Raw genomic sequence first — 25569 nt, forward strand, 5'->3', positions numbered from 1 at the left:
AATTCTTAATAAGATAAATTTTTTCCCTTATGGAGAGTTAATGGTTATCTGTGAATCATGAAATTATTAATATTGAATATTTTTCAAGATTTTACTTATTATATATCAATATCATACATAACAATTTGGCATAGAGGGGCCTTCTACCTCTGTTCTTTTCATTCCCTCACTCTACTTTGTACATTAAACATGGGCAGTTTTACAAAAGAGGCAAGGATAGGGCCAGTTGTTTGAGTGGATAGCAAGATTCCTACTCTGCCCCGCTTCTTACCAATACTCAAAGGCACCATTACTTTCTCATTTCATCCTCTTCAAAGTGATGTTTCTAAAGTGTTCAGCACCACTTTAATTCTCAGAAGGATAATCATTACATCCTAACACCCCATCCTGTTCCTTTCACTGCTTCCATGACTCAGCTCTAACCTGTGTCTCCTGACTGTATCCTTCTGAGTTTGCTGGCAGTTTCACTATGCTTCTACACACTCATGCATAATCTAGTTATAATAAATACACACTACCTTTCCAAGAACCAGGTCTGGAAGCCCTGACTTTTTCAGGAATGCAGCAGCATCTAAAGCCAACACCCTTCCAGTATTGCCTGCTTCAACCTGAAAAGACAGAAAACAGGAAGCAGACAATAAAACACAAGATCAAAATTACCACTACTTCTCTATCTCCTCTCCCTAACTTAAGAACTGGAACCAGAATCCTTCTGCTAACAAGGGCAAGGACTCTGCAGAGCCTAAAAGAATGGTACCATCTAGACAGGAATCAATTTGCAAAATATGTGTCGTGTCTGTTATCCAAGTGAAAGAACAAGCTTAGGAAAAACAAGTGAGTAGTCAGAACATCAACTACATCTTCTAGCTCCCCATTTTTATGGTTGTCATTTAAGTGCCAATAAAAGAAAAAAAGGAATTCCTGAGGTCTTCTGACTAACTGAAATAGTTATTTATATTATCTGCCTCTTCAAATAATTTTAGATCAACTGCTTTTATATCTACTCTTAGAAACTGTAATATTAAAAAAAAAAATCAAAGCTCTAAACCAAGCAGTAAGTCATTTTAGTTTATCTACTACACAAAGAAAAACATCATTTCCATTGATGGGGACTTTAAGACAGAATGCAGTCACAACAAACAAGAAAACAACAACAAAAACCCCAAAACCCATTTTTGTAAAGATTTTTCTAAATTTCTATTTGTAACTATGAAAAGTAAATCTTAAAAATTCATGGGAAAGGAAATATTATACTAGGATATTCATGAACTAGTTGTGTTTCTAGTTTAAAGACTAAATTCTCTGTAAACACACAAAGTATTCTACAAAGCACCAACAAAGAAGCAAAAGAAAAAAAAAAACTTCCAAAGGAAAGAACAGGCCAGATCAGGCACTCAAGAAAAACAAACAAACAAACAAACAAACAATCTAATCCTTCAATTTGGGGGGGGGGAGTACAGAAAGTATCAGGAAACGTGCCTCTAGAACTCTCCAGAACTACTTTTCTTTGACCACTTCCTGACCACAGTCTACCATGGTCTAAAAGGAAAATTCACACCCAGCTTATCAGTACACTCAGAGAAAACATAGATGGAATCCATTAAGTATTTATATACTGTATCCTAATATGTAATCTTACAATCTTCCATTCTTGCAGCCATACCCATTTACATTCACCTACAGGCTGTTTCTACAGTCCTGGTTCCTGCAAAAGGTTCTCTGCTATAAACTACAAGCTAGAATCCATGTCCTCAGCAAAGTTTCACAGTCTCACCAAGGATTTAAATTTCAACACTTAAAAAGAAGTGACTTCTGAGCTCAGAATACAGCTTAGTGGTAGAGCACTGACCTAGCATGTATAAAGAATTATGTTTGATCTCAGTATAGTAAAGGAAGAATAATAATAAAAAGCAGACACGAAGGCACATGTCTTTTTAAAAATTGTTTTCTGTGTGCTGTGTTTTGCCTGCATATACGTCTGCATACCACGTACATGCTCAATACCCACAGAGGCCGAAGAGAGTACTGGACTCCCTGGAGCTGGAGATACAGATGCTTCTGAGCTAACATGTGGTGCTAGAATTGATCCCAGATCCTCTGGGAAAGGGTAGCCAGCGTACCTACCTCCTGAGCTATCTCTCCAACCCCAGCGCATGCCGTTAACCCCAACACTCGGGAAGAGGCAAGAGAATTGGAAATTCAAGACACAACTCCATTACACAGTTAATTTCAAGGCCAGTCTGGGCTGCATAAAATCATCTCAATAGCCGTGTGGTGACTGTGCATCCCTTTAATCCCTGTACTACAGAGGCAGAGCAGAGGCAGACAGATCTCTGAATTTGAGGCCAGCCTGGTCTACAGATTGATTTCAAGGACATCCAGCCAGGGTTACACAGAAAAATCCTGTCTTAAAAAGGGGGAGGGGGTGCCTGGAGAAATGGCTCAGTGGTTAAGAGCACTGACTGCTCTTCCAGAGGTCCTGAGTTCAATTCCCAGCAACCACATGGTGGCTCACAACCATCTGTAATGGGATCTGATGCCCCCTTCTGGTGTGTCTGAAGATAGCAACAGTGTATTTATAACATAAAAGAAAAAATAAATTTTTTAAAAATTAAAAAAAAAACTTATCTCAAAAAGGAGAAAAAAGACACCTGAATAACTTTTAGACTATACTAGCAAACTGAATTAGGCCTTTTGCCTCTTTTTAGCCTGGAAGTTGATCTACTACACCAAAGCAAACTCCTGACACAAGCCAAAAAATAATCATACAGGACTGAACAAATTGTTTACAATTTAATGGTGTTTACTGTCTCCCATATGTAGACACTCTCCCATGATGCACACACACAGCCCTCTATTAGGATTACTTGATTTTATTTTTTAAAAATTTCCGCTATGTTCTCTGAGCTAACTCTGAACTAGCCAGCTCAAGTGATCCTCCTGCCTCACATCGTCTCCCTTTTTCTCTTCTCTTCTTTTTCTATTGTTTAGAGAGTTTCAAGGGAATCTTTTAAAATAATTTTTAAAAATTATTTCTCTGTGTATGTGATGTGGGTAGGGTCATGGTATATGTGTCAAGGTCAGAGGACAACTTTTGAGAGTCTGTTCTTTTCTTCCACCATGGTCCTGGGGATCAAGCTCAGGCTATCAGACTCATACAGCAAGTGCCTTTCCCTGGGCAGTCACCACAAGTCCTTTCCCCTATTCTTTATTCATCTTAGTTTTGCTTTTCATTTTTTGCTTCAAAAGCCAAGGCCTCATGTAGCCCAGGCTGAGCTTAAACTGCTGGCGCCCTCCCACCCCCTCTCCACTTCCCAAGTTCTGGGATCACTGTGTACTATCTACACTATACCTGCCTAGGAAGCCTTAAGGATGTCATTCCCCACCCCAACCCTAACCCCACCTCACCTCCAGTGCTTGGGACAGAACCCACGACTTTATGCATAGTAAACAAGCAGTCTATCAGTGAAGTACACCCTCATATCAAAATGTGTGAAAAAAGTACTTTTTTTCTTCTTCCGCTATCTCATTACATAATTAGTAGGATCCATTTTAGTAAACTGAATAGAAACACTTTCCTGGACCTGATAGGACCTGATTTCTTTGATGCATCAGAGTATCAAATCAATAGTTGTTACTGAACAACTTTTTGTGATATTATTATCACAAAGACTCAACAATTTCTAAATTAAATTTCTTTTTAAAAGGACATAATTAAATGAATCAAGTATACAATATAAGGCCTATTTAAGAACAATTCTCTTTTACTCTGACAGACAAGCTATCTGTAAAGAAAGTGACTTGATGTGGAGTCACTATCTAGAAGTCTCTCCTAGAAAGATTGGGCATGGGTCGGGGGAAAGAGACAGCTCTGTCAGCCTTAGAACTCATGCTTAGAAAGCTGTAAATCATGAGTTTGGATGACAGAGCTCAAGTAAAAGGCTGGGGATGGTGGTGACCTACAATTCCTGCAATGAGAAAATGAGATCCAGAAACAGGTGGATCCCAGGATCCCAGCTCAATGGTCAGCTGGCTTAGCATATTTGACCAAAGACACAACAAGAGAGATCTTGTTTCAAACAAAAGGTGAAGGGCACCTGAGTAAAGACACTTCTTTAGCCTTCATATACATGAGGGAGTATACATGTGCGCGTACACACACACACACACACACACACACACACACACAGAATGAGAAATATCAGTTTTATAAAGTTTCACCATCACAAGTAGTAAGGGTTTTAACTAAGAACTTGAGCATATCTGGGGAAAACTCAATTCTTATTTATAAGTACAAGTGGAAATATGGTAAAAAGAATTTCTAAGGTTTCGATCCTAACCAAAAGCCTGAAGAACAAATAAGCAAAGTTTAAAGTTCAATAAAAAACCAGTAATGAAGCCAGAAATGGTGGCAAACACCTATAACGCTAGCATTTCAGAGGCAAAGGTAGGAGGATCAGCCATTTAGGACAGCCTCTGCTATAACAGCAAGTTTGAGGTCAGCTTGAGCTACAATACGCCAACCCAATCCCAGCACTGGGAAGGCCATGACGGTGGCTCTAAGGTTTAAGAGAGTCTGGCTACACAGCAAGACACTGTAAAAATTATAACCAACACTGGCGTGTGGTGGGCAAAACAGTAACCTCAGCACTTGAAAGTAAAGGCAGAAGTATCAGAAGTACAAAGTTATCCTCAACCCATCATGGGTTTGAGTCCAGGCTAAATCTCACCTCAAAAGATTTAAAAAAAAAAAAAAAAGCATAAAGTCAAATTGAGCATAATAATACCTGTAATCTCAGCTACTCATGAGGATGAGACAGAATGACTTGAGCCTTCATGTCCAAGACCCTCTTGAGCAACAAGAATCCCACTCTTAAGAAGTATGTGTGTATGTGCTTAAAATTATCAATACATCAGACTCTACATATTTTTAAGAATTAGACTTAGAGGCTGCTAAGTAGTACACAAGTACTACTTACAAGTAGACTTAGAAGTCAAAACTGAAGGGTTCTCTAAGCTGGCTAATTAGTATCTTCTAAAGTGAGGAAGACAGTCAAGCCAAATGAGACCAGTCTTTTCTATAATTGCACAAGTTTTCTGTGAAATGAGTACATAGAAATGAGCAAATGAAACTGGGCACAGGGGCATACACTTGTAATCACAGCAAATGGAAGGCAGAGACAGAAAGTTCAAATCATACTCTGCTACTTCAAGGCCAGCCTAGGGTACATAAAACTATCTCAAAAATATTGAGGCGGTGGGGAGAGATCTAGAACATCAGGATATTATCTGATCTAAAATATGTATGTGCTCCTGGTTAGCTTTTTAATAATGCTTTAAACTGTGAAATGAGAAATAATAGAACTCTTAAAATGCAAATGACTCTTGTCCATTCAGATGCAAATGAATTTTCTGGTTGAGTATGAATCACTACAACACATATTCTCATTTTCACTTTTAGTGCTTTTCAAGGTTGAATATCACATAGCTTACACTGGCCTCAAACTCATTATATAACCTAGAATTATCTTGAACTCTTGATCCTTTTGTTTCCTCCATTAAGTGCTAGGATTAACAAATATTATCACATTCTTAATTTTATATCTGAACATTTCCTTGAGTAATTAATTAACCAAAGCCTTGATACAAGTTTTGGTTGGTTGGTTGGTGGGAATTAAACCTACCTAGGGTTTTATGTATGCTGAACATTTAATCTACCAAAGAGCTACACCTCAGCCCATGCTCAATTACTGTGTGTGACAGCCATGCTTCCAGTCTGTAAAACTTACTTAAATAAAACAGGTATAATGGCACACACCTATAATCTCAGCACTAGAGGCTGATGCAGGAGGGTTATGACAAATCAGACTATGTGCCAAGCCATCCAGGTTATGGAGCAAGAACCCACCACCAAACCATCAAACAAACAAACATGTAATAGTTATTCCTATTTGGCTTACACATTAATTTGGATATTTTTATCTGAATAAATGTATCTAATGTTCTATAGATTTTTTTAAACACTAATATTTAAGGAAACTAAATTATCTTTCATTTTTCTGAGAGCTAATTGCCAGTGTTTGGTGTATGCTTGTAATCTCAGCACTCAAGAGATTGAAATAGAATTATGTAAGTTTAATTTTTTTCAAATCCTATTTTTAGTGACAGTTATTAAATGTTTTAACCTCTTTTATTGCCCACCACTCACCAGACGTAATGGGAAAGAAAAAGGAAGTGGACCTGTTTAGAAAGGTTCTTTGGAGCTACTCCCATCTCTGTTGTCTGGATATCAGCATTTCAGTTCACAGGCTAACAGACAGCAGCAGCTTGATCCACTCACAAACACTTCAAGGATACATCAGTTCTATAGTTCAGTTCTATAGATTTGGGTTAGCAACAGTGGTGACTTGACCTAGCAGAGACAGCCAGGCCCCAGTCTTGGCTCAAGACAACAGGAGGGATCAGCTTGAAACCCACAAGTTTTGAGCTATCTATACCAGCAAGCCAAGCTCTCTCTCTCTCTCTCTCTCAGTCACTCCATGGAGTCCTCCAAACATCAGGTGTCCTCCACGTGTCTTGCCTCAGCACAGACATCCAATCAGCCCAAGTCTGAGAAGTCCCAACAAATGCAGCCCAGCTACACAATGTAAGGTGGACCGATACATGCGTGCCAATAGCAAAGAAATCTTTCATCACGTGTCCTTTCACATGCTTGCTTTAGCAGAACATCCTCTCTCCTGTGTCTGTTCAGTGAAACATTCCTTCACGAGTCTGTCTTAGTCTTTCACCTGTGTTCACTTCAGGAAATCACTCCTTCTTGTGTTTGTCCCAGCAAAACACCATCTAACACAACTGACTTTCCAAAGAGCCCTTAGGTTCCCGCTTCAGGATTATATACTAAAAGGCCAGCAGAGACCACCTAGCAGGACCCTCTCAAAACAAAAACAGTATCACAGTATCAAGTACTCAAAACTAGAGGCTAAAGCCCAAAAAGTTGAAAGTATAACATATCAAACATATTTAGTGACTGCTTATCTGCGTGCATATAATCTACAATTGATAGCATATTTTATGTTCAATTCAGAATACAATTAGTAAAATCTTACCTGTCTATAGTATTTTTCATATACAGGATTCCCACTTGACAACTAAAATAGAAATAAATAGCAATTATATTTTATCCAATAACTTCTTGTGATATAGTTTGCATTCATTCAAAATATATTTGAGAAACAAAGACAAAAAGTTAAGATCATTTCAGAAAGATTGGTTTTTTGGGGGGGAAGGGATCTGTTCTTCTTTGGGGACAAAGAGGAAAATGAGTGAACAGTCACAGGTTACAAAGAACCAGGAAAACAAAATCTAAGAGTTTTATTCAATCGTAATTCTACCCAGAAACCCAATATATAACAGAAGTCAGTTTAAAGTTCTCTACAAAATGTCCATCCTCTACCCAAGTATCCATAGTACTTAAAAACCAATTCAAAGTCTACTTCAATAAAGTAATCAATAGAAGTCAAGAGATGCAGTACAGAAGGAAAGCATTAGCCTAGCATATAAATTGGCGTAAAACTGTGACCACAGCAACAACAAACAATTTGTGGTACACAAACTGTTGTACTGATGATGATCTGATGTCACCAGACTTGAATTGCTCATTTGCAGGCAGTGCCACTCGTTTCCCACCCCCGTTCAAAGGGTTCCTTGTTCAGCAGATGAACACAATAGCTCATCTGCAAGGCAGCCTGAAGTACCAATGCTCAAAAGCTCAGGTTTGTCTGTGCAGGAAGACGGAAGAATGCTCAGGGCAAAGAAGGTCATCTAAGAAGGTTCCAAGGTGACAGGAAAGCAGAAACTTAAAATTGTGGAAGGAAGAAAAGAGGGTGGATCTATCTACTTAGAAATAACATGCATGTATGCATGCATTTAACAAAGCTCAGCTGCATCTGTACAAAACAGGTAGTGCATGGACATGGTGGCTGGTAGAATGGAAGCCAGTCCGACCTATACAGCAAGACCATGTCTCAAACACACACACATATACAAAGAAAAAAGAACTTATGAACAGGAGAGAACAGTATAAGATTTTGTAGAAGACAATTTATAAAGAGCACCATTATTTCATGAGTAGAAGTTAAAGAAATGAGGATACACAAAGGAAAACAAAGTCAAGAGTGACTGTGTGGTGGGGGGAGGCACGTGTAAAGATAGGAAGAACATAGGAAGTAACTTAAGATATAATTTTAAATGTCAGTTAACAATCTGAATGTCCAAAAAAGGGGTATTATTTGAGAAAGACCTGACGGGAGGGAGAAGAAGAGCATAGGTAGAAATACACATGCATAGTGGAATATATACTGTGTATAAATCAATATATATTCCAGATATATTATGTATATACCAGACATATACATATATCTCTTACTTTCTGCTTTTCCTGAAAAAAAAATTCTTTGATTTTTAGTTTTTGGGGACAGAGTCTCTGTGTAGCTCTGGCAGTCTTGGAACTCACAGATATCCACCTGCTTCTGCCTCCCAAGTGCTGGGATTAAAGGTGTGCACCACCAGTTTCAGAGTTCACTTTTCAGAGAGAGAGAGAAAAATCAGAATATAAATTCCGGTTTTCCCACTCCACTATGCTTCCTAAGATGCCCATGGATCGCCTAGGACAGCCTTGATTCAGTTTGTTGTCCTGTCAGCTCATTCAGGTCGTCACTAGTTGTCTCGGATTTCTCACTTTAAAAATGAACTATTATTATTCATTACACTGAAATAATTAATGTAAACCTGGTCGGACTTAGTATACTTTCACTGTATACGAACTCCTAACCACAGTATATGTTAATAGGGGCTAAGTATTGTAACAAATTAAACAACTGACAGCATTTGAAAGACAACTGATAGTTCCAGAGTCATCAGAACATCTTTCTTTCAAAGAAAATGAGCAGAGACATAAATTTGGCAAAGCGGCTTGCTGAGCAGCCTGACCCCTGAGCTCATCCCAGGATTCACATGGCAGAGGAAGAGAACTGACTTCCACAGTTGTCCTCCAACCTCCACACATGAGCCAGCACACACCACCGTCAATATATAAATTAACTTATTTTTTAATTTTTTAAAGAAACCAAGCAGACCCATTGAAAAATATATCCCCAGACACAAGAAATATGAATAACTTCTTCTTTAATGTCTTGTAAAATAAAAGTATTTGCTAGTGGTGCTGTTGGTAGTGTGGCTAGAAAAGTGGCACGTGCAGTGACACAGAAGGTCACCTGGCTCCCAGCTAGCTATTGCAGTGAGGAGACAGGTTAGGAACAAATCAACACTCTACAAGGAATCAATAGCCTGACAATTTAGCAGTTATTTTCCTATTCTTTGTATAGTAGTCTTATAATTACTTGTTCTGCTGTTCGGTAATCACTGTTTTATTATCTAATATGAGCCCTTTTAGGAGCAATGAGCTAAAAAAAAAAAAAAAAAAAAGCTGTTTAACACAAAACTAAGCACTTTATTTTCATTTTTCCAGAAAATGGGTGGGCAGAAAAGAACTTGCAGGAAACCTTCAAGGCTACTGATTATGGAAGTTTCAGGGTCACGGTTAATGCTGAATGTCGACATTCACGGATGCTTTCATATATAAATAGTTAGATGTTATGGATGAAGCCAGCGTGGAATGCAAACAAGTACTTCAACATGGCAACGTAACAGGTTCATCAGACTTTAACAGCTGGAGTCTTTATAAATGTCACAAGTTGCCTTATAAATCTTGCCTAAGTGCCTTAGTGGTAAATATTTTTAAAACTAAGTCCTCCAAAACTTGGTGACATACTGTACAAAACTAGTTGGAAATCAACTGGTTTAATCAAGGATTAAAATTCAATGAAAACAACATGAAATTCTGTCTTTAAAAAAAAATGTGGGCTGGGGAAATGGCTCAGTGAGGAAGTTTCATGTGCGCACATGAGGACCTCGGTTCAAATCCCCAAAACCCACATAAAAACCAGGCAGGACATGTGTACCCACAAGCCCAGCACTAAGGAAATCAACAGGTGGATCCCAGGAGCTTGCTGGCCAACCAGCCTAGTAGAAATGGAGCGCTTCTGGTTCCGAGACCCCATATGAAGGGAGCAAGGTGGACAACAACAGAAAGACATCAGACATCCATCTTTGTCCTCTGCATGACAGAGGCCCATGCACATGAACATATCACACACACACAACACACACAAATGGAAAAAGCTCCAAAAGAAACTTAGCTTTTGAGGCACAGCAATTACCAATTTTATTAACAACTTTTGCTATGACAGTAATTGCAGATTTCAAAAGCACAGGAGACATGAACAAAATGATAAGAAGTAAAACAGAACAGAAGACTTCATTTTGGAATTCTGTATTTTGCTCTGGAAGTTAACTGTATCAAGAGTCTTTCATTTTTAACTGGATAAATTTCTATTCTATATTAGAAAGGGATAAAATATAAAAGGTGTACAAAATTCGGGATCTAAACTCAATAGAACATGTGAAATACACATAAACAGAGCACTTATAATCTCCCGCTTATAATCCCAGTAATGGAAATTGAGGCAATGGTGGTACACGCCTTCAAGGCTGCCTGGGCTACATAATGTCAAGACCAGCCTAAGCTACAGAGGTAAAAGCCTAGCTCAAAAGAGAAAAGAGAACTAAATGGAACTATCCTCCAAATGTGTAGAATGTTAAATATTTGTAACATCTCTTTTCATTCTTAAAAATGTCCCAGTTTGAGTTAAAATAAAAAAGTATATGATTACCGACCTAAAGGAAAATGTTTGTTTTGAAAAAAAAAAAATCAAAGATAATAAAGAGTTGATTTTACTAAATTGGCATACAAAGGAAAATTTTAAAATCATAAATAATAAATTCTGAGCTCCAGTGGTAAAAAGCTTGCCTAGCAAGCGCAAGGCCCTGGGTTCAGTCTCCAACTCGAAAAAAAAAAAAAAAAAAAAGAAAAAAAAAAAAAAAGAAAAGAAAAAAAAAAAGACAGGCAGTGGTGGCAACACCTTTGACCCCAGCACTTGGGAGGCAGAGACAGGTAGAGATCTCTGAGTTCAAGGATAGCCAGGGCTGCACAGAGAAACTCTGTCTCCAACCACCAACCTCCGCCCCCGCCCCAAAAGAAACCTGTGAGCTCCAAACTGTACTTTATCCATCAGTACTATATAGATTCACTAGCTACTGCGAAAACATGTAAGAAGGCAGGAGTTTATTAAGGTGAGCAAAGTCTATTACTACACGAATGTAATTACAGGTAAGAGCAGAAAAAGTCATCCAAATTGCCAAGTCACTCATATCAAGCAAGATGAACTCAGAATGTTTTTATGTGCCTCAGTAAAACCAGCTCTTGTCACTGTTGCTTAACTAGAAACATGATCACTTTTTAGATGTTAAAAAAGCACACATGATGAACACAAATATCCAAAAGGAATGACTAAAGTGTTCACAGAGGTTGTCTCTGGGAAATAGGATTATATACGGTTTTACATTCTCAGTAAGCACTATGCATTCTCCGAAGATCCTTTATAACAAGAATAGTTATATAGTGAGATGAAGTTTTGATTTGGAAAAAATAAAAACCTAAAAATAATTGTACAAAAATTGCACATGAGCCTTTTTAGCAATGAAGTGAAATTTCTAAAGGGAAACTTTTAAATCACAGTTGTCTACATAAAAAATTTAAGTTCTGTTATAAATTAAAAGCATTATTCTTTATCAATTTTGACATATATCCATAAATATAAGAGAAATTTCTTTTAAAAAGTAAGTTGCAAGCCAGGCATAGAGGTAGACAGAGCTCTGTGAGTTCAAGGCCAGTTTTGTCTACCAAGAGTGTTCCAAAATAGTCGGAACTACATAGAAAAACCCTGTCTCCAAAAAAAAAAAAAAAAAAAAAAAAAAAATTGCTACATACTACTACACAGTCTGTATATATGCATTTATAAATATATTTTTTCAGTTTCTTTCTGTAGGTGTATGAGTGATGAGGCTATGCTATATACAAACATGGTTTTTCCCAAAGACTGGCACGTCATGTCTATGCTTGCCACATCTTTTCATTATTATAATGGAGGGGCTAGTTGGAGGGGAAATATAGACAAAAACAAGAAATAAGTAGCATCCAGACTAGAAGAGGTAGATCCCTATTAACAGAGAATAAGATCCTTTATAAAGAATCCATTAAAATGAACAAAGTTACCAAGGTTATAAGAAATAAAAATCAATATATAAAAGTGATTGTATTTTATGCACTCACAGTAAGTTTGAAGATAAACTTAAATTCCATTGACAGCAGCATAAAAAAGAACAGCATATTTAGGAGCACATCTAAAAACTGTAAAAGAGTTTCCGAAAAACTATTAAGGCATTGTTGAGTAAAAGTTTTAAAATATATAATAAAGCTGAGCAATGGTGGTGCCTGCCTTAAATCCCGGCACTCTGGAGGTAGAGGCGGAGGATCTCTGTGAGTTTGAGATCAGCCTGGTCTACAGATCAAGTTTCAGGACAGCCAGGACTACATAGAGAAACCCTGTCTCGGAAGAAAAAGAACACTGCACTGTACATGTTTAGACAAACAGATGAATAGAACAGAATTATGAATTCAGAATAAATTCATCATTTATGGGATGCTGCACCACAACTAAAACATACCAACAAGCAAAAATATGAATTGGATCCGTCCCATCCTATACAAAAATTAACTCAAACGACCAGAGATAGAGCAGTGAGTGGGTAAGTGTGCATGTCTCTAAGCCTAGCAACCTGAGTTCAACAGCAAGAATCCTTATGGTAGAGAGTGACAGCTAACTCCCACAAGCTGTCTTTTGACCTAATACATACATACATACATACATACATACATACATACATACATACATACACACACACACACATACATACACGTACACACACACATATACATACACACAAATAAGTGTTTAAAAATCTTTTTTTAATTAGCTAAAAATGTATCAATCAAGGAACAATATAAAGCCTAAAACTTAAAAAAAAAACAAAAAACAAAAAAAAAAACAAAACACTTTCTTGGCCTGGTGTTTTGACTCAACCCTTTAATCCCAATACTCAGTAGTCAGAACCAGAGAAATCTTAAATTCCAGGCCAGCCACACAGTACACAGTAAAACCTGTTTTTAGAAAAAAGTGTGTGTTGAAGACAAATCTTTATAATCTTGGATCTGGCAGAGGATTCTTAGACTTCAAAAGTATAAGCAGAAAAGGAATGGTGGTGCACATCTGTAATGCTAGCTAGACCTTAGCAGCTAAAGGCAGGAGGATAGAAGATCAGGAGATGAAGGTTACCCTCAGTTATAAAGCAAGTTCAAGATTGGCCTAAGCTATGTGAGGCCTTATCTGTAAAAAAATAAAAATAAAGTGACTATGTCCACACTAGGGATGCTGAGGCAGGAAGATCACGATTTTGATATTTTTATTCCCAATTTCAAACAATCCCCCCCCTTTTTTAAAGATCATCTCATAATCACAAAGTTTATTAAATTTTTATAATAGGACGGGGGTGGGGGTTTACAAGAAAAGAAGTTTTGACACCTTAATCCATGCATACTGACACTGCCAAAATTCATGTGCTAAGGAAAATCAGTCATGAAAAGCAGTGGAAATATACGAGAGAAGACTTATCAAGCACAAACACAAATCAGGACATTTACACCAAGTGTGGCTCAGAGCAGAGTCAACAGAATCAGTTTTAAATTGTTCTGAAGTACCAGATGGTCCAGAATCCACCCACAAGGCCATGCATAGAAGTATGCCAAGGAAGGAGGGAAAGAACAGAATGTAGAGAACAGACTTAGGACAAAAGCAACATGGACTATAGATGCAAACTAAAACATTTCAATCTTACTCACTCACGTTTAGTGCCAATTTACAATAAATAAAGTTTAATCAACTATAAGTGGCCTTTGTAACCAAATCAATCTGCTTAGCTTAAATCCTTCTAATCAGACCAAGCATGATAGGCCTGTACGCTCAGCCCTCAGAAGGCTCTTACAGAGAACAGTTCCCAACACTCACACGATGGGTCACAGCCATCGGTAACTTCAGTTCTAGGAGAGCCGACACCCTCATCTAACCTCCATAAACACAGGGCACACACACACAGCGTGCGTGTAGGCAGCAAAAACTCTCAGACACATAAAACAATTTAACAAAATAGGAATTTGGGGCTGGAGATAAAGTTCAATGGCACTGCACTTGCCTAGCCACATAAGTAAGACCTTGGCATCAATATCCAGCAATGAAGGAGAAAAAGATCTAAATCTGGCAAAAGCTCTAAGAGAAAGGCTATAAATTTTAAACATAAAAAAAAATAAGCAGTTTACAAAAATAAAAGAAAATAATCATTTTAACCTTACCCATAATTAAAGAAATGACAAACTGAAATGGTGAAATCTAATTATTATATCAAACTGACATAATAATATGTCATAATAAATATACTATATCAAATAAATCAAAAAAGGCTAAGAAAAAATGGCATTATCAAACAGTGGCAGCACTACATAGCATAAATATACCATTTGAGGGGCTGGAGAGATGGTTCAGTGTTAAGAACACTTATTGCATTAGACCTAAGTTCAATTCCCAGCACTCCCATGGCAGCTCACAACTGTTCAAAACTCCAGTTTCAGGGGATCTGATGCCTTCTTATGACCTCCACAGGCACTAGGCATGCACATGGTACACATCTGAATATCACACAAGCAAGCAAAACACTCATAAATCTAAAAAAAACCTTTTAAACCATTTGAACTAATAATTACATCCACCAAAAACTAAGCCATGTAGCTACCAGGCACAAGAACATGTAAAATATTTACTACAGTGCTAGTAACAATGAGAGACTGTAAACAACAGAAATGTTCATCATTAAGTTGACTAAGTTATTTAAACTAAGGTTATTCACACACAAGACTACCCTGAAAATGTTTAAAATAATGAGGGTATCTATTTGCACTAATACAGAACCTCCTATATAAAATAAACTAAAATTAATAAAGTTGTAAAGCAGCAGCTCATCAAAATAACTTTTAAAAGATACATTGAGAGAAAGAGAAAGATCATTATAGAAAATACACGCACACACACACACACACACACACACACACACAAAACTAACAAGAATATCTCCTTCTGGGAAATGGAAATGGACTAAAGGCCTGAAGCAGGTAGTAAACTAGTGTTAATTGTACTTTTTTCATATCGCATTCATGTTCCCTTTAATTTCTGATGATAATATGACCCTCAATATCCTCTAGTTTGAAGTAATGATAATAATAGCCTAGTTATTTGGTTATTATAAAGGTCAAATGAAAGAGCATAAAATACTTTTTAAATTATAAAGCAGAAAACAAAATTATAAATTACTTTTCAAGCTGAATTCTCTAAGCCAATTATAATAATAAAAATTATCATCATTTCTCAGATCAATTTCTCTAAACACAAAGATTAGACTATTTAAAATTAAATCTACCAGATGTAACAATGTATGCCTAGTATGTGTAAAGCACATACTAGGTTCTTAGCACACAAACTCAACGGAGTAAACTAAATTAATTTAACTTAAAAAAAATTTAAAGAAATCTAAAGGGAAGGGGGTGTGGTTCAGTGTTAGAGCACTTGTCTAACATGCATAGGCCCTGGGTTTAATCACCAGCATTTAAGAGAAGTTTAATTCTATACTAAGGGTACTGGGATGTGACTCAGTTGGAGGATCCAATATGGTATAAAAACAGCTGCAGTAGCACAAGATCCCAGAACTGAGAAAGGGAGGCAGTAGGATCAGAAGTTCAAGGTTATCCTCAGCTATATAACAAGTTCTAGGCCAACATGGAATAAATAAGACTCTGCAGGAAGACAGAGAGAAAAAAAAATCTAAGTGTGGTGTAACCTTAAAATATAGTTTTATAGCGCTTGCCTAGGAAGCACAAGGCCCTGGGTTCGGTCCCCAGCTCCGAAAAAAAAGAACCAAAAAAAAAATATATATATATAGTTTTATTTTGTCATCGATGTCAGCTTAAGTAAATTTGCAAAAGTGTCATATAAAAGTGCTCAATCAGTTGCTAACAGAAGGAATATGTACTATTAAAAGTGAGTTAATTAAAAGCTATAATTAATGATATTATAAAATCTTAAGTATTTTTTCTTCCAGACTTCTTCCTATATATGTTTAACTGAGATCATTTTTCTGAATTCAATCTCAAAAAAAAGAATCTCTGTGAGGCTATTTTCCTGCTTTTGTTTCCAGAGTCACAATTTTATTAAATGAAAAACTCACAAAGAAGTTTTTCTATTTCTTTGGAACGCAAGTGAAATGCCCTAATGAGCATTTAAGGGGAGGCAACTGGAGACAGTATACAGGCCTGTTACCAACACTAGCTTGTAAACAAATGAAAATAAAGAAATGCACTCAATCAGGAGACTGCTGAACAAACCCACTGGTCCTAATTAATTTTAACTAAAGCAATCCTTCCCAAGTGCTGAACATCCCAAACCATTTTAAGAATGACTAGCTGTAAATAAGATGGATGAAGCAAAGAAGTGCAGGCTGACAGGAACCAGATGTAGATCTCTCCTGAGAGACAGAGCAAGAATACAGCAAATACAGAGGCGAATGTCAGCAGCAAACCACTGAACTGAGAACGGGACCCCCGTTGAAGGAATCAGAGAAAGGATTGGAAGAGCTTGAAGGGGCTCAAGACCCCATATGAACAACAATGCCAAGCAACCAGAGCTTCTAGGGACTAAGCCACTACCTAAAGACTATACATGGACTGACCCTGGGCTCTGACCTCATAGGTGCAATGAATATCCTAGTAAGAGCACCAGTGGAAGGGGAAGCCCTTGGTCCTGCTAAGACTGAACCCCAGTGAACGTGATTGTTGGGGGGAGAGGTAATGGAGGGAGGATGGGGAGGGGAACACCCATATCGAAGGGGATGGGGAGGGGTTAGGGGGATGATGGCCTGGAAACTGGGAAAGGTAATAACAATTGAAATGTAAATAAGAAATACCCGTTAATAAAGATGGAGGGAAGAAAAAATATATAAAATGAAAAATAAAATGCAAAAAAAAAAAAAAAAAAAAAAAAAAAACTAGCTTCCATTAAGTAAGCAGAAATCTCCTTAGCATGCCGGGTATACTCAATATAAAAAGTACAAGAGACAAAATATAAATAGTACAAAAGACAAAAAGGAAAACATCATAATAGAAACTCAAATCTGTCACATTGACTAAAATATTCACTTTCTGACTGTGAGGTTGTAATTTTCAAACACTAACCTCTGTTTATTGTCATAATTGTTACATTGAAGCAATAAATTGGTATGTTTACTAACTAGTACATGTAATGATTCAGATCCCACCCAGCCAACCCCACGTTCTGGCTTGTTTTTTAAATGAAATAAAAAATAAACATCAAAATGATACGCACCTGTAATACCAGCTCATAGGAGACTGACCATATTACAATGAAAAGAGAGACCAACTCTCAAAACAAATGAATAAATAAACACCAGAAACTGAAGTTGTGGGATACTTTCCTCTCCAGCTTTCAAAATTTCTGTAACAAAATTATATCATTTTTAAAATTAAAAAGCATCAACATCAAAACTACATACACCAGGATCTTAGAAGCTGAAGAAGAAGACTGGGACTCCAGGTCACAACACGAGGAAACACTGTCTCAAATAAACAAAGCACTGCTCCACCATTTACTGCTTGGGGCCTCTGAGTCTGATTTGGGTCTTTTGCTGTTGTTCGTTGTTTGAGTTTTGGTTTAAGACAGGGTTCTTCATACAGCCCAGACTAACTCTGAACTTGCTCTGTAAGCAATCCTGATCGTCCTCCGGCCATTGTACTCGGCACTTAGAATTACAGATGTACACTAACACTCTGTCTTCAGTTTGGTTTTTGGTTTTTTTTTTGTTTTTAAAGATAGGATCTTACTATGCTTCAAAGCCTGGCCTAGAACTCACTAGGCCACGGGCAGCCTCAAATATACGATTCTCCAGCCCTAGCCTGCTAAAGTACTTATTGTTTTTGGGTCATACAGAAAGTTTTTGGTTTGTTTTGTCTGTTTCTAAAGTCACAATTTACAAGTACTTCTAGGTTAAGTGCTTGTTGTCAGTGTAAGGACCTGAATTTGATCCCTAGAACCACATAGTAAGAGAGAACCAATTCCCCAAAACTGAGATACACAGGCATTAAGCTTGAACACATAGAAAATAAGAAAAGTTTTTAAAAAGTTATTATAAAAGATAAATCATGGCTAAGCATGGAGACACATACCTTTATTAATCCCTGTACCCAGAAGACAGACAAGAGGCAGTTATCTCAGCTGGAAGCCGTCCTGTTCTACACAGCCAGTAAGCTGATCACAGCGATCAGAGCTTCACAGTGAGACCCTGTCAAACAGGTGTGTTTGTCAAAGAAACACAAACAAAAACACTAGACCATGGGTTTAGATCAGTGGTAGAACACTAGACCCAACATGCACACACAGAGCCCTGCACACCCTCAAAAAAAAAATCTTTATGTACTAAGATAAAAGAAAAACTTTAATTCAGCTGAACTGCCTAATAAGTATTTAAGATATTCATAACACTGTATTTTGAAAAATAAAAAGCTCATAATGAAGTGTATTAATATACCCACAACTTATCAAGGTACCAACAAATGAATTAATGTCTTAGCAAAATTTGTTAATAAAATTGGTAATTTCTATGTTTCAAAAAGCTAAGTTTCTTTTGGAGCTTTTTAAATTTGCCCACGGGCGTGGGGGGGTGTATGTGCGTGCGCATGAGTATGTGTGCACGCTCGTGTGTGATATTCATGTACATGTACCCTTGTGCATGCACATGCAGAGGTCAGAGAAGGATGTCTGGGGTGTTTCTTTGGGACCAAAGCTTCTCTCCCCGAGAGACTTACGACCAGGCTGAGCATCTTTACTCTCAACACCCAAGATCTCTGCGAGTGCTTCACAGGTGTTTCAGCTCAAAACTCAAGAGCACCTCTGGGTACTGGAATTAAAGGCAGGCAAGAGTTTAAAAAGAAGTTGTGATGGCTAGTTTAATGTCAACTTGACACAAGCTATAGTCATCTGAGAGGCAGGAACCTCAATAGAGAAAATCCCTCCACAAAACCTGGCGGCAGGCAAGCCTGTACGGTATTTTCTTAGTGATTAATGGAGGAGAGGGCTAGTCCATTGTGGGCGGGGTCACCCTTAAGCTGGTGGTCCTGGTTCTATCAGAAAGTAGGCTGAGCAAGAGAGTAAGCAGCACCCCCTCCATGATCTCTGTATCTCTGGCCTCCAGGTTCCTGCCCTGTTTGAGTTCCTGTCCTGATTTCCTTCATTGATGGACATTTCCTTCATTGATGTGGAAGGGTCAGCCAAATAAACATCTTCCTCCCCAACTTGCTTTAGGTCGTGTTGTTTCCTCACAGCAACAGTCATCCCTAACTAAGAAAGAAAGTCCTAGGCCAGGCATGGTGCACACCTCTACTCCCAGCCTTCCGGAGCCCTGAGCAGACTGATCTCTATTGAGACCAGGCCAGCCCAGGCTGCACAGTTAGAGTTAATGAGGAAACAGCCAGTGGTAGAGTGGTTGCCTAGCATTCGGAAGGCTCTGGGTTTTATACAAAGTGCTCAGAAACAAAAAGAAAAGCAAAGAAAGTACTCAAAAACAAAAAGAAAGAAACCTTTACTTGTCCTTTCTATAATCTACAAAAAAAAAAAAGCAAAAATTGAATCTTTCTTATTCAAAATTTTCCCTTTATTTTTCTTTTTCTTCCCTCCAACCCTTCCCATATCCAGTTTCTCCCCTCCATTCATGGCCTCTTTTATTATTATTCACATGCGCGCGTGCGCGCGCACACACACACACACACACACACACACACACACACACACACACACTCACACACACCAGTGAATATGTAAATACAACTGCTCGGTTCATTTGGTATGGCTCGTACATGTTTTTTTGGGCTGATGACCTGGTATTAGATAACCAGTTAGGGGTTCATCCCTGGGAAAGCCTGATTCCCCCTCTCTTTGCATTCAGTAGCTGCCCACAGCTCTTCATCTAGGAGCCGGGACTGTTTTCTGTTTCTTCATACAGAAGCTCTCTATAGCCGAAACTTAACTTTGTTGCCCTTCTGGCCTCACATTCACAGTAATCCTGTCTCAGAGTCCCACTTGCTGGGATAGCCTGAGCTATCACATAGGATTTGAATTTTACTTATCAACAAGAAAAGTGAAAACAAAAAAAAAAAAAAAGAAAAAGAAAAGTGAAAACAACTGAAATGAGAAAAAAAAAGTTGGAGAGCACTAAATACGGTGAGAAAACCAACACTTCATTAGGTATGGTTTACAAAACAGAACGTTAGAGAATTTAATAACGTTCAAAGTCCTCTATTAAAATTTAAGCTCCATGTTTTTTGTCTTGAAGCTTCGAAAATTATTATTTTGTTTGCTAGCATATTCTAAGTAGCTACACTAATTCTTGGCAAATAGTAAATGCTAACAATATGTGTTGGAGAATATTTTTAAATTCACTTATTTTCATTTTATGAATATGGGTGTTTTGCCTGCAAGTGTATCTGCACCTCCTAAGTGCTGTGCCTCCAGAGGCTTGGATGAGGCTGGGTCCCCTGGAACTGGGGTTACAGATGGCTGTTAGCACCACACAGGTGCTGGGAATTGAACCGCTGTGGATCTATCTCATATCTATATTATGATATATTATGAGCTATTACTCATACCATATTTTATTGGCAATGCTGGAAATGGCACTCATAATCTAACATTCTATCATCTCTAAAAGACAAAACGTAATCTCAATCTTCAGTTAAGAGAGGACTATTTGGCAGGCATTCAAAAGGCAAGAGAAACATAAACTACAACATTTTTCACATTTTTCTCTAATTTGTTGTTTTAGTTAAAATGATAAAGGCCAAAAACCTAAAACTCCAACCCTAATGCAATGTGTTACATCTACTACTTTAAAAAATATTTACAAAAGCCAGGCATAGCAACGCATGTGTTTAATCCCTGCACCTGGGAGGCTGTTGAGTCCTGACAAGCATGGTCTACATAGAGGAGTCCAGGACAAGCAGAGCTAGAGACTCTGTCTCAAAAACAAACAAAACTCATACGCAGAGACACGCTGGCTGAATGAATGAACGGACGAACGAACAATTGAATGAACTAACCTGTTCCAAACATCATTCATTACTAGAGCCAGAAGCTAGCATCAAAGAGCTCTTTAACAGTTCTGGCATAGACACAGAGTTATCAATCACTCATTCCCAAATAAACAGAGGGAAAGAGATGAAGTCTAACATGTCCTCTGTGGGCCCAGTGGCACACATCCATAATCCCAGCTTCTTGGGACACTGGGGCAGAAGGATCACTTAAGTCTAAGAACCTGGACCAGAAAGGCAACATAGCCATACACTTCGAGCTCTCCTCATGTCTCTGCCCTGAAGAATCTCCCAATTGAGTATACCATCTCTAACTGTTAGAAGAGTAGAAAAAAGAAACACAAGGTAACATAAATAGATCAATAATGAATGTGAAACCAGCCTACACCATTATCTGACTTAGTTCAAGCAGCTAAAAAAATTTTTAAACAAAAAGTGTGAGGAACTGAGGAGATGGCTCAGTAGGTAAAAACACTATGTAACATGAGGAGTGGAATTCAAATCCCCAGTACCCACATAAAAACCCAGCACAGCAGAGCGTGCCTCTAACCCCAGCATTGAAGAACAGGAACAAGCTGGCCAGCCTAACAGAAACAACAAGCTCTCATTCACTGAGAGGCCAGTCTCAAGGCTGCAAGGCAGAAAGCGATGCAGGAAGACACCTGACATCCTCCCCTAGTCTCTTCCTGCACACCAACAGGCACAGGAACCTGCACAATCATGTGCATGCACTGCACACCACACACGCACACACACACACACACACACGTTAATAAAACCAAGGACTGGAGAGATGGTTCAGCTCAAGTAAATCGCACCTGTGACTCTTGCAGAGGACCCAGGTTCGGTTCCCAGTAGCCATATGGTAGTTTATAACCATCTATAACTCTAGTTTCAGGGGATTTGACACTCTCTTCTGACTTATGTGGGCACCAGACATGCATGTGGTATACATATACACATGCAAGCAAACATTCATACATAATTAATTAATTAATTTTATCTAAGAACTACAAATTTACTTTTTTTTTGGAGCTGGGGACCGAACCCAGGGCCTTGCGTTTGCTAGGCAAGCGCTCTACCGCTGAGCTAAATCCCCAACCCCTAAGAACTACAAATTTACTAAGTTTGAAGGAAAAAGATACATTAGTAAATACTAAAAAAAACCTGAGGTCCCCACCTCCGTGTCTTTACAATATAATTTCACTGCATCTTAGTATTTTAATATCAAAATATTCCAAATTGACTTATTTGAATTATCAATTTAAGTTCAAACATGAGATCCTAAAGAATAATCCCTCTTAACGATTCAGTATTCACTCTGGATGCATTTTAACACCTAAATATACAACCACAAGAACATACGCAAATTATGAAAATGACTATAAAACTGAGAGCCTGAAGCAAATTTCCAGAGATAAATGATAGTGAACAGAAACTAAAAACACAGTGCGATCCAGGGAGAAAAGAAAGTAGGCACACAACCAAGAAGCAATTCTACAGAAGTCTTCAAGGGAGCAAAACCTTTAAGAGGGGAAAACTGCCAGAATTAGCCAACAGAGTCAGAATACAAGTGCCTGCCAACAGAGATCATGTTTAAGGCAGGTCACTATCTACACTCAGAAAGCCAACACCCAAAAGTCAATGTTTCCAGTCCTCAAATTCGAGTTTCAGAAGGACCCTTCCAAACAGATTCATGACCAAGACTGGACCATCTTAAAAGTTCTTCCCTGTTCAATGCCAGTCAAAACACAATGACCCACAGGAAATAAATATGGAAATGTAAAGTGAAGTTTATGAGGTTATGCCTGAAAGCTGTGGCTCTTTTACCTGAGGGTGTGTGTGTGTGTGTGTACACAGTGTAAGACACACATATAGTATACATAAAATCACTTTTGCTGGGGATATGGCTCAGTTGGTACAGGGTCTCCCTAGCCAGCATGAAGCCCTGAGTTTGATCCCCGGCAGTAAACAAACTTAAGCTTAGTCGTACAGTCCACTTGGGAGATATAGGCACAAAGATCCAAAATCAAGGTCATTCTTGATATTCTTGACTACATAGTGAGTTCAAGGACAGCCTGGTCTACTTGAGACCCTGTCTCAAAATAAATAAAATCCCCATCCTGGTTCCTGGAGAAAATAATTTTATATCTTAAAGTTCTAGGAAAGAAACACCTCAAGACCTCTTTATCATAACACAGAAATAATCTACTACCCAAACACATGCCCCACCTTATAAGTACAGGCAAATCTAGGCCAAGGAGACAAGATGGCAGGAAGCTACCACAGGGCAGGCTGGTAGGCTGAGGTGGGCTCAGGCCAGGGAGTAAGTACACAGCCACCAGCTCTGGAGAGGGCAAATTTCTGGACAGCTAAGATGGAAGGGACTGGCAGGTGGTTGGTACCTCATCCCTCCTGGATGTCTTGAGATGACTACGCTTGGTTTTACAGAAATGGAGAACTCAGACTCTCCTAAATGTGTGATGTTTAAATGTTTCCTATGAAACTGGAGGACGGGGCTCTGTGAGAAGAGAAAATTTAATGAGAGAGAGAGAGAGAGAAAGAGAGAGAGAGAGAGAGAGAGAGAGAGAGAGAGAGAGAGAGAGAGAGAGAGAGGCTCTGAAGGAAGAGAAGGTGTAATAAATTAAAAAGAGCGAGAGGAGAGATCTCATGAGCAGTTTTTGGTAGAGATCGTCCCAGGACAAAGTTATCTCCCTGGTGGTTCCCGGCACGGAGGCAGAAAGAGGCGCCCCACCTGCAGAAGGCCGGCGCTGTGACCCCTAGGACGGTGATCAGAGACAGCCCCGTCGCGGATGGGAAAGTCTGCAAGGGGATCTGAGCAGAAGTTAACCTGACCAAGAGGCAAAGGCGCGAGTAGGGCAAGTGCCTGAGCAGGATGCGACTTCTGGAAGCGAGGCTGACTTGAGGGAGCTGAGGGGAACTCTGCAGTCGTCGCTCCCGTGGGCCAGAGCTGAGCAAGTCTGAGGGAACCCTGCCCCGCCGAAATCGAGCCTCGCACGACCCGCGGGCGCTACCTCGCAAGAGCCTCACCGGAGTTGACCTGGGGGCCGTCAGGCCCGTAAGAGAAACTTGCCGAGAGGGTGAGCACTGACGGGACCCGGAGGAGAGCGGCGCGGGACCCGCGGCGGGGCGGCGGCCGGGTGGGAGCCGCGCGGGGCGGAGCCGAGAGCCCGGCGACCCGGGGCGGGGGCGCGGCGGCCGCGGCTCCGACTCGGGATGGCGCCCTCACTCCTCATACACTCTCCCACCCTGCGGCCCGAGGGCGGCCGCCGCGCCAGCGCCCCAGAGCGGTGGGGGGAGGGCCGGGGAACCCCAGCAGGTCGAGCCGGGCCGACCGGCGGGCGGCGTTACCTGTGTCAGGGAGAGCTGGGCTGCCGCAGCCATGGTGTTTCCATCATGCACGGGAGGGGAAGGAAGGACGGACTGACGGGGGCCCGGGGCGGGAAGGAGGCGGAGGGACAGGCCGTAGGCGAGGCCGGCGGCCGGGCGTCTCCCCGAACTTCGACAACTTCCCTCCTCACGCCGCCCCGCCCCGCCCCGCTGGCCCCACAGGCCTTGGCGGCGCGCAAAGCCCGGCGCAGGAGTCTGAGCCGCGGAACCAGGCCCTGACCCCGGCCTCCCTGGAAAACCCGGTGCGGATAGAGCTCTGGGGCGGACGGGCGGCGGAGGCGGTGCCACAGAGACCTGAGAAGTTTAGGCAGGACACCCACTGACCTTTCTGGGCTGCTGTTTTCAAAGTGCGGGGGGATATACCTATGGCCAGGTGAGTTGTGGGAACTAAAAGTAATGGTACTAAGTAATGATAGTAAAGGTTTAGTAGTAATAATATTAAATAATGCTGATTGTATGTGATTCGCTCTGTACTAAATCCCTTTTGTTTGTTTGTTTGTTTGCTTGTTTATTTGTTTGTTTTTAAGACAGGGTCTCTCTCTGTGTAGCCTTGACTGTCCTGGAGCTATATAGACCAGGCTGGCCTCAAACTCAGAGATCCACCTGCCTCTCTGCCTCCAGAGTGCTAGATTAAGAGGATGTACCACCACTCCAGGCCTAAATACTTTAAAAGAAAAAATTGCATGAATGGGGGATTTAAAACAGAAAAGTTATACAAATGAGGAAGGTGAAACCCAGCCAGGCACATACCTTTCATCTCTGTGAGTTCCAGGCCAGCTTGCTCTGCATAGTGAGTTCAAGGACACATAGTAAGGCCCTGTCTGAAATAAAAAGAAAAGGACCTCCCACTAAAAGAAAAGGAAAAACAAAAACAAAAAACAAACAAA

General features: G+C 39.6%; 1 protein-coding gene across 1 annotated transcript in view; it reads right to left on the reverse strand.

Moving 5' to 3' along the window:
• Nucleotides 1–24828, reverse strand: part of Eps15 (epidermal growth factor receptor pathway substrate 15) — a 99837-nt gene extending 75009 nt beyond the window's left edge. The window contains exons 1-3 of the mRNA XM_032900408.1: nucleotides 24644–24828; nucleotides 7107–7148; nucleotides 519–608 (exon numbers count right to left, since the gene is read on the reverse strand). Coding sequence (XP_032756299.1) covers nucleotides 519–608; nucleotides 7107–7148; nucleotides 24644–24676 — 165 coding nt within the window. The 5' untranslated portion in view covers nucleotides 24677–24828. The remainder of the gene's footprint in view (nucleotides 1–518; nucleotides 609–7106; nucleotides 7149–24643) is intronic.
• Between the last annotated feature and the right edge of the window lie 741 nt (nucleotides 24829–25569).

Source organism: Rattus rattus, chromosome 1, assembly GCF_011064425.1.
Source record: "Rattus rattus isolate New Zealand chromosome 1, Rrattus_CSIRO_v1, whole genome shotgun sequence".
In the NCBI taxonomy this organism is placed as follows: domain Eukaryota; kingdom Metazoa; phylum Chordata; class Mammalia; order Rodentia; family Muridae; genus Rattus; species Rattus rattus.